Source organism: Macrobrachium nipponense, chromosome 15 (genome assembly GCF_015104395.2).
Source record: "Macrobrachium nipponense isolate FS-2020 chromosome 15, ASM1510439v2, whole genome shotgun sequence".
NCBI classification, from domain to species: Eukaryota; Metazoa; Arthropoda; class Malacostraca; order Decapoda; family Palaemonidae; genus Macrobrachium; species Macrobrachium nipponense.
Window position 1 is genome coordinate 55,371,653 of NC_087208.1, and position 10,334 is coordinate 55,381,986.

The window sequence follows — 10,334 nt, forward strand, 5'->3', positions numbered from 1 at the left end:
GGTTTTACTTTGCAGTAAGAATGAGTTAGTGAAGTGATATCATGCTAAGTTGCAAAAATCTTCTAATAAACACCACCCATTAAAAACAACTTTATTGAAACATTCATCTTTTAAAATTGTTACAGGACGTCATAAACAATAAGGTTAAATTCGTGAAGAGTGGAACAAATTAATAACAAGATCTTTACAATCAAACTTCAAAAACAATTCAGTGGGTATTGAACATTCGATAATGCTGAAATAAGAAAAATGGAACTGCTGTACTTACAAATTTCATACATGAGCACCCACAACAGTAAAAGAGGCTAACTATTAATTGCTATGATGATATTATAAACCTAATATATGTTGCATTGCTCGAGCAACCAGGCCATCACTCTTCTTTGGGGTGTTAATCTTTGGAGTAACCTGAAAAGAGAGACATCAGGGTAGATATTCATCTCACAAGGCTAACTGGGACTGCACATGGAAGGCTGTCAAACTCTAATTTTTTACTAACATTTACATAAAATTGTTCTTGGTTCTGATTTTTCCAGCATGAAAGCTTGCTGTTCACAAACATTGTTTTAATATACTAATCCCTTTTAACTAGTAAAATAATTCCATTTTTATTTTGAAGTTTTAGGCATACTGTAGTCATTTTGATTTTTCTTTTAATATTTGTTTTTTTAAGACTACTATTACTTGATAAAAAGAACTGTAAAGCTCTAAGTAAAATTACTCTTATGTTTAGTTCATGACCAGGTAGTAGTCTATGTAAACTAGTGCTCAGTGACCTTACACAAAATATGCATGACAATTATTTACATGGTAACAGACACCAATAACTTTATTCAATGTTGCTTTGCTATTTTTATATTGCTTTGTCAAAGAAAGCATGATACTGTACTTTAATATTGTTATTAAAACCACATCCATACAGCCCATTACAGTTGAACTAAACAAGAACAAGGGAACATGACAAGTTTTTAATCATTTTGCATTTTTCAAAAATACTGGGGTTTATATAACTTGGTTAACTGAGGCCATGTCTCGGCCCAGAAGGAAGAGATCAAAGAGAAGGGATGAAAAGTAAAAGGGGGAAAGTTATGTAGCTTGAGTCTAGTGGATGATGCAAAGAAACTGTACTACAAGCTAAAACTGCCACTTAGGACACACTGTAAGTGTTGAGGAAAATTAAAATTGAAATGTTAAATAAGGAACAACTTCAGTAAGCTTGCTTTTGTCATTCAATCAAGTTAATGAAGTGGTTTTAGAACGGAACTTTAACACTGCAAATAAACTTGTAGATTCAAAGGGGTAAAACATGAAAAACTGACAGCAGCATTCTATAATTAATTAATACTGGTACAGAATTGTTTTACATTACAATATATTTTTACAATTAATGTTATATTTTTCACACCATACTTGAACTTTTATGGTGTTATATAAGAACTGGAAAATGTAACATAAAGATATGCTCATTTTGAGCCATGAACAAAGACTAAAAGATGCAACAATAAAATAGAAAATACTATACCTCATGCTCTGCATGTGCAGTTTGATAAGCTTGAGTGAGTGGTCGCATGCTGGCTTTAGGAGTTCCTGGCAAACTTGCAGTTTGTGGAGACATGATACCACTAACATTATTTTCCTTGTCTACGGCTAATGTCTGGAAAAATAATACAAATTATTTTACATTCATAGATACAAATCTATTTGGGCAAGGCCTTGACTTCTCATCTGACAAACATATCGAAGAGTTGAATCAATCATTTAACATATAATGTGGTATTTGGAAGATAAGAAACCACTATGAGGAATCTGCATCTCATCCCAAAGGTTTGATGTTGTATCAAATTGTGTTATACCATGAAAAAAATAAATAACTCACCTTATCACTACATGGGACAACACCAACCATAATATTTCCACTAAATACTTTCCCATTTTTGCTTAAGGCCTTCCTAGCTTGCAACTTTGTCTGAAAAAGGAAATAAGTAAAATGTTAATGAAAATTACATATGATAGGCATGAATAACCATATGTATACAAAAACGAAGACTGATTGTCTGTTGGCATTTAATTTTAAAAAAATAAGAGTATGTTTTGCTTTTCTGCAGAATGTGTATATAAAATTGTGTGAATCTATTTACAAGATTACAGTGAGCCAGTTCCCTAATCCAAATGCAATGAGCATGGAAAATTGTTCAAAAATTTTACCTAAAAATATGCAACTGTATAAAGGATTTGTCCTATTTTCAATTAATAGGCCACTAATTTTTTTTCCGTACCTGATACTTGAGGTGCATCCAGTTACCAGTGCCTGGCATTTGATGTTCTGTTATCGTACCAAACTGAGCAAACTGAGTCAAAATATACGATGCTGCTGGAACAGGAAATCCAAAGACAGTCACCCAAGTATCTTCTAATGCCTCATGTGCCCTGTTTAAGAAATTACAGTAGAATAAATATGGAAAGCATATAATTTTTACGAATGAATTTCAAAATATGTTTTACTTATGAGTTTCAAAATATGTTGAACAAATAATATATAGATTGGAAAGCATTATGATTAACGTCCTGTTAGAGGTTACGCTAAGTGGCTTGGTTTTATATGTTATTGCTATAGGTTACCATAATAATGTACCCTATTCTCTTGAAAGTTTTGTGGGATCCAAACCACATTATATAGAGAAATGAATTTCTAATCACCAGAAATAAATTCCTCTGATTCCATGTTGGCAGAGTGGAGAATTCAATTCCCGGCTACCAAATCGGTAGGCGAGCACGTAACCCACTCGTCCAACAAGGAACTAATGTACACAAAAATTTACATTATTTCTGCACAGCAGAGGTGAATTTCAATCAGAATAGTAAGGAGATGGACACTCCAAAAAAATGCTTCAAAAACTTAAATATATAAAATTTCTGTGAAAGTTCTGTTTTTCCTTTGATGACATTTTCTGTGATATTTATCAGATTTAAGAACACTTCATAAGATCCATCAATGACAAGTTAACAGCATTACATAACAGTACGTATATGTTTGAGCTGTACACTTGAACAAATAACTATCATAATCTAACATATATAAAAATATATCAGTAGTGTCCTAAGCTAGGTCATTACTTTATTTATTATGACATGATAATATAACTGAAGAAAAGATACTGGAAAACTATGTAAATGCTTATTCAAAGTCTCCCTTTATTATATAAATAACAATGGAAAGATCTACGAGAACAATGAAAAATAGGCTACTCCTATGCTACAGCATCTGCCAGCTGCAACTGAAAATAAAGCAGGATAGTTACAAAATAATAGTGATGAATTAATCACTATAATTAGATTAGCTTATTGACATTGTAATACCCTCGGACCAAAGCATAACTGAAGTGATGAATAGTGTGCAAGTCAAGTACACTAAAAGGATAAATCTTGTCCTTCTTCCTACTTGGATCTTACTCAGTGTGCTTGTTAAAGCAGTTGAAAAAATCACTAAAGCAATGGTTTGTGTTTTAGTACAATATTAATTATACAAATGTAACATCACTACTCACGGTTGGGCATCTAAGCCTAGAAAACTCGTGTGATCTCTGGAAGGTGTAAAGGCTGGACTATACACAGGTTGGGATGGTGGACCTAATGGAGTGCTATACCCAGTAATGGGAGTTCCTTGACTTGCATATCCCATAACAGGGGTACCTGTTAACAAAGTATTAAAATGTTTCCTGAATTATTGTACAGTATATACTGTTACAAACTGAATGATACTTTTACAAATGCATAAAAGCAAAGAGAGAATCTCAAAACTCATGTATCCTTAACTAATGTGAATAGATTAGTAACAAGAAAGAAACCATTATGGAAAGTATAAAAATCAGCTATTTAAAAATCAATAAAAAGCTGTTATAAATTTTGAACAGTAGTATAAAGTATCTTGAAAGATGAATAGTATATACAGTATTACTTTTACATTATCTTAAACTATCATGTAAATGACTAAAATTGTAAATTTTTTATTGTCAGGCATTCTTGGTACTATGTTATCAATTTCTAATTCTTAAGAGAGCAATGCGATGTACTCAAGGAACATGCGATATGGTCAGAAAATGAAAGGCTGCAGGACATAAATGCAAATGGAGTAAACCTAGTACATACAGATTCTTTTTCATAAACACGGTTTATATTTACCAATTTGTTCATATACAATAAGAAGCTTAAATAACTGACAATGTATATGAGATCCTGTTGTAATCAAAAAGGAGTTGGATATACTTTTCAACAAATATATTTCTATCAACTCTTTAAGGATTTATTTCAAAGTACACCTCGATAATGTGGTTTAAGACCAGAGAATAGTTTGCACTTCAGTGTTACCATAACTTCAAATAAATCATTACTTATTACAAGATATTTACAAATACCCTACCTTGAATAACTCACAGGGAATAAAGGAGAGCCTCTATTAATTTCACTATTAGTCAACTAGAACTACGAACGATATAATTATTTAATGAAGCAATACCTTGGGTATTATCGACGAAGGGACTACCAATGTGTGATGGAATAGGGGACTGTGGTAAAGTTGGTGGAGCCCGTATTCCCATTAGGCTTTGTGTAGGAGGTCCACCTGGCTTGTCTTGTCCAAGTCTAAGAGAAAAGAGAACATGACGTAAGCACTAATAACTTTTAAAAAATATAGAAAATATACTAAGCCATAAGTGATGTCAGTGGGCAGTGTATGGGCAGTAAAAACATCATTCACTGAAAAAAAAGCCAAAAAGTTAAGGAATAACAGATTTTGAATCTAACTCTGGAAATATATATCCTATAAAAACTAAAAAATCTGTACAGTGTATAATGCTCTATGAAACTCTCAGCCATGGCCCAGTGGTGACCAGTGTAGTTGGCACTTATAGGGTGCCAGAGACATGAACATGGCTAACTTCAACCTTAAATAAAATAAAAACTACTGAGGCTAGAGGGCTACAATTTTTTATGATAGAAGGATGGATGATCAACATACCAATTTACAGCCCTCTAACCTCAGTAGTTTTTAAGGTCTTAGGGTGGACAGACAAATAGCCATCTCAATAGTTTTCTATTACAAAAAACTAAAAATCACTGTTTGCATACTTGTTAGGTTACATACAAACAAAACCCACTGTTTAAAATAAACAGCACATGAACAAAAAAAGCAACTATTCACAAGCTTAAATAAATTTAATTCCATATTCATCTTTGCAAAAACAGAAAAAATACAAAATACTAACCTAAAAGCAGATGATCTAAACGATGAAAAGGAAAAATTACTTAACTTTACCCATGACTTCGAAAATACAACACAAATTGTTTTTACCTTGATGGGAAAAATGGATCTTTACTGGGTTGTGGAGAGCCAGGGGTGGAAACTGCTGCTGACGATGAAAATTGACGGGTAGTTTTGTTTGGACTGGTACCTCCACTTCCAACAACCCTTCCACTCTGAAAGAAAGAAAAATATAACCCTTTAAAAACCTTTTCAAAGGCCCAACCAGTTACACTACTTATGCTTTCACTACTTAAGTAAGCAGACAGAGGTAGAATACCAGTTACAGGCAGTCCCCATGTTACGACGGGCTCGGCTTATGACGTTCCGAGGTTTAGGCGCTTTTCAATTATACTCATCAGAAATTATTTCCAGGGTTACAACGCCTACAACACTGATCTGGCAGATGAAATATGACACCAAAAATGCAAAAATAACCAATATTTGAAGTTTTTTTGATAAAAAATTCAATAAGAATGCAGTTTACAAGTTTTTAATGCACCCAAAGCATTAAAAGTAAGGTTTTCTTAGCATTTTTCATGATGTTCCGGCTTACAACGATTTTCGGCTTACGACGCGTCTCAAGAACGGAACCCTGGTTCTGTTCTCGGTGGGGTGCAGATAAGCAAAAAAAATGCCATTAACCGAAACTTGGCGATTTATGGCACCGATATCAGGTTAATAGTGCTTTTGTTGTGTAAGTTATGGCACCATAACTCTATTGTTGTAACCGGCACCATAAATCGCCGATTTTATGGCGCTAGACAAGCCCCATAAAACTGGATCACCATTAACCGAGTCCGCCGATAATTGGGGACTGCCTGCAATTGTTAAAACACAGGAGAGAGGTCACTCACCAGCGGAATAGGCAGTCATCCCTTGAAATACTACTTTAGTTTTAAGCTCAACTTTAGCATAAATATATTTAGTCATATTCAGTACTTAAGCAAATGTTTGTATATAAGTTACATATATGGAGTCTTGTACAGTATGTATACAGTATGTTACTAAACGAAAATGTTTGACAAGGTAATGTTGGATTTTTAGAACTAATGGTATGATGTACAGCCTTTTGCAACCTAGTCCAACTGTAATAGTCCTGTATTAATTAAAACTAATATGCATTGCATTTCCCTTAACATTTGCAACATAAAAAATAGAGGTGGTGTACCAAAACATTAAGATATACTTTTATCAGATTAATGACTATAATACACTTAAAAGTTAATAGTACCCTAAAACACCAAGAAAAATTCAGTAAAAAACCTGGAAAGCAATAATCTTTTACAAACACTACATAAAAACAAAAATGACTATACAATTTTATCAATGCTTCATTGAAAAATCACATGTAATTTGCAAAACACAAATGCTTCAGCAATGTGTCTTTGTAGTTTACAAAACTTATAAGCAATGTAAACCTTCAATATGAGGATACTTACTGTAGCAGCAGGAGAAGCAATGTCTCCCATCAAATAAGACGGAATAAATGTACTGGCAGCAGTACTACTGACTGGCGGAGTATGTTGAGGTGCGGCCGGAGATCCAACAGGGCTCCCAAGTGCCATTGGTTCCATCTGTGTACAAATGAGATGTAGAATCATCAAACATTTAAAATAATGCAATACCTTGAGAGCAAAAAATTTTATTTTTAAGAATAAAATTAATCTTTTCACACACAAACCCATGATAGCCTAAATCCTCAGTAGCACAATCTCTAGGAAAGTCCTGTAAACAGAACAAGAATTCCTGCTTCCACCTGTTTGCGTATGTATCTGGGTCACTGAGTATCACCTCTACTGGTGGAACCTGTCATTACCTGCAAAGCGTTAACCAGTTCCATTAAGGAGGAGTGGGGAGATGGGTAAAGTTTTGTCAAGTAATTTTATTTCTGAAAATTCCTCATTTCAAAGCGGCCACAATACTTACATTGATCTGCATAGTTAAAGTGGAAGCAGGAATTCTGGTACCTGGAAGATTTCCTTGGTGAAAAAGTATTTTGTGTAGAGGGGCTGGGCTAGTGACATTGTAGACTAAAAGTGCATATAACAGAAGTTGGAGGGCTGCAGTAGCCTGCAATTTTACCCTGAGCTGAACAGGAAGTGCTTTTGTCCTAAACGTAAGAGTAGTGGGAGAGGAAGCTGACAACAGTTTTGTCATACCTACATACCAGCATCCCATGTTGAGTGTGGCTTGATTAAGCTTCATCCATAATCATTTTACTTTGCAGTGCTATAAGTTTGGTTATGTGTGGAGGTGGGGGGGGGGGACAAGAAGGGCAGAGGTCCTTGGCCAGCTAAGGTGTTGTTAGGGCAGGTTGCAACCCTACGATTCATTTCAATTTACTTGTACATACAAAAGGGGCGCTGTGCTTAGTAAGAGACCCAAAGGAATGAACTTAATATAAAACATAAGCAAAAGATGGCAAATATGTACCATAAAGATAAAAGACATAAACAAAAGGCGGTAGATATTCCTATCAGCAGTAGGCTAGTAGTCTTTAGGGTAAATGACTGAGTGGCGACATAACGGCCACCAATCCCAGAATGCGGCCACATTCCCGAAAAAGTACTTTGAATTCACTGCCATGCACATCAGTCAAGAGGGTTGTGGCACATCCTGGCAGCACACCGAGACCTCTACATTCCTCTTGAAGAGAGCATTTTCTCCTAAATTATGAAATAGCTAATGGCATGATTCAAGCGCTTTTTTGGGAAGTGGCCGCGTTCCGAGAGAGGCTGCCGCTATGTAGCCTAGCTGTTCAGTCATTTACCTTATTGGTCTTTAGGTCTCGTACCCTAAGTTAGGTTAGGTTTGATTAAGTTAGCTTGTTGGGACCTAGCCTAACGCCCTGGGTTAGGTCAGGCTAAATATACCTTAAGCATTTAAATTATCTTTCTAGGTAAACTGATTACACTGGTCCACTTACAATTGGAATAAAGGCTAGGTAGTAGGTAGGGGTAGTAGGCTATAGGCAAATCTGAACCTATGAATTTTGCTATACCTACTCCCGAAATGAACGCCAGAGACATTCAAGACATCCTAAATAAAAGGAAAATCATATTTCCACTCAAAAATAGTATTTCGGCTTAAAATAATAATATAACAAAGCTAAAAGAGGCTAAAAATGGCTGCAGGCTAAAAGACTGGAGGCTGTTTAGCCTTGACAAGGACAAAAGACTGGCTTAGCCTGATCGACGTAAAAATGCCATAATTACCGTTCCTTCTCGTTACTAGTAGAAATAATTGACGTTATATCACTAAGGACCACCACTTATTATTTCCAACACAATTATATGAATTAATATAACAAATTGCAATATGCCATCGGCGTCGGATCCCGTTTGAAATTTGTATTTGCAATTTCCTATACGTCACGCCAAGAGGAGAGGTCGCGTTCAGAAAATGTGTTTGCAATGCTCAAATCGGATTGCGATTGTAAAATAATTGTACATTTTTCTGATACTTTAAAATAGTATATGCCTTAACACCTACTTTCGTGTGACTGACAATGTTTTTAAAAAATAATGTTAGTCTTCAGTAAGCATTAGTAATTTGCATGGCAGTATGAGTAACATGAGCGAATTATTAATACCATATATGATAAGAAATCTTAATTTCCATGTCCCCAAATCGAATACGGAATGCTGATTTAATTTGGTGATCTATGACATACTGAATTTAGCAATGTGCATGATTAAGATACAGTGAAATATATAGAAGTATGTTGCTCTATTCTTCAACGCGTTTTCCCAAATCGTTCGCATTCAAGCTCATTCTCCCTGACCAGATTCCTCTAGAAAAGGTATTCGGTTTGAAATCCCCTTGTAATATCGACAAAAAAAATGAAATTACTATCGTATGCTTCTGTTGGCATTTTATAATTCTACGTACTATAATCTATTCGCGTGGACTTAAGTTTTCTTTGAATGTTTTGCGTTGTGCTTGGATGGAAGAAGGTGAACGCATTTTATTCTTTAGGTTTTTGCTAAACTACCAAAATGAATAACGTAAAGTCAAGCCTAATTCAACGCATTTAATAATGAGGATTTTTCTTGCAAAATAATTTAGCTTAAACGCTTATATTTCCCATATTTGTTTACTGTTTTTTTTATTTCCTAGGGTCCCACCTAACCGGAGGCGCTCTGCGAGGCCCACAAACTCCATCTATTACAGAGATAATAATGCAGACAAATTCTGGGATGTCTACATTTATTATATGGCGTAATCAATATTATTAATTACATTTAGAAGAACAATTAATGTTGCTCTGTGAAGAATATCGAGTGTCGTTTAATAAACATAACATCGTTCAGGGGGATGACGATGTGTCGCACTTTACTCGGTACGGACGTCGATTCTGCCCATTTGTTTCTAGGTGTCAACAACACGGCGCCGAAAACATGAGTGTCTACACGTTTTTAGAGATAGATGTCAATGCCCAGGTAATTATACAAACTAAAATTATATTATGATAGTCTTAATGTCTTAATTTATGCAATTGATTTATAATTTACTGTTTGTTTTCGAGCTCTTCAACACGATCTTTGTCTCTGAAGTCTTGCCATGCATAAGGGCATGTTTTGTCTTCATATGCAAAACAGTTGTGTATGTTTGTTTATGTCATGTTTACGTTGTTTGTCGCACTGTAAATATATTATGACAAATAAAGGTAAACTGAATTCATACATAATTAGCTTAAATTTATAAAGGTCTTACTACCTAGGCTAGTTCCCTGGCGAGCATACCACAAATGGCAAAATGCAGAGGTCACGAATTTGGGGGTGGTCTAGACCCCGGCCAAATTAGGATACGGCGTCCCAGGGTAGGTTAAGTACTAGGTAGGTAAAGCTAGGTAGATCATATTCCCTCAGGAAAGCCTATTTGGCTTACAGTAGGCTTGACCTCTTTGCGTAAATGAACAAATGGCCACCATTTCAATCGAAATGACCACTCTTTTCATTCTATGGTTAGGGTAAAAAACTGCATGGTACAGGGGTGGACCATGTACGATCAATGTGTACAACCCCCAAAAAAG

General features: G+C 35.1%; 2 protein-coding genes across 3 annotated transcripts in view; one reads left to right on the plus strand and one right to left on the minus strand.

The window, feature by feature from the left end:
* Positions 1 to 77: 77 nt before the first annotated feature.
* LOC135194955 (nucleoporin NUP35-like) lies at positions 78 to 8,692 on the minus strand. Its single transcript, XM_064221188.1, has 9 exons — positions 8,515 to 8,692; positions 6,739 to 6,873; positions 5,348 to 5,472; positions 4,514 to 4,638; positions 3,546 to 3,690; positions 2,277 to 2,427; positions 1,877 to 1,966; positions 1,523 to 1,654; positions 78 to 408 (listed from the first exon to the last, which is right to left on the minus strand). Exons 2-9 carry the CDS (start codon positions 6,871 to 6,873, stop codon positions 331 to 333), a joined length of 981 nt encoding a protein of 326 aa, XP_064077258.1. The 5' UTR covers positions 8,515 to 8,692; the 3' UTR covers positions 78 to 330.
* Positions 8,693 to 9,590: 898 nt separating this feature from the next.
* The window catches only part of LOC135194957 (eukaryotic translation initiation factor 3 subunit M-like), a 96,865-nt gene continuing 96,121 nt past the window's right edge, over positions 9,591 to 10,334 (plus strand). The window contains exon 1 of one of the 2 annotated variants that reach the window (XM_064221193.1): positions 9,591 to 9,741. In XM_064221193.1, coding sequence (XP_064077263.1) covers positions 9,700 to 9,741 — 42 coding nt within the window. In that variant the 5' untranslated portion in view covers positions 9,591 to 9,699. The remainder of the gene's footprint in view (positions 9,742 to 10,334) is intronic. The other variant, XM_064221194.1, reaches the window with a different exon arrangement.

Excerpts from the sequence above, each read along its gene's own strand:
- LOC135194955 (XM_064221188.1), bottom strand. The coding sequence starts at position 6,873 with ATGGAACCAATGGCACTTGGGAGCCCTGTTGGATCTCCGGCCGCACCT. Across the intron at positions 5,473-6,738 it reads TTGCTTCTCCTGCTGCTACA|AGTGGAAGGGTTGTTGGAAG; the intron begins GTAAGTATCCTC and ends TCTTTCTTTCAG. Across the intron at positions 1,655-1,876 it reads TTGTCCCATGTAGTGATAAG|ACATTAGCCGTAGACAAGGA; the intron begins GTGAGTTATTTA and ends TTATTTTTCCAG.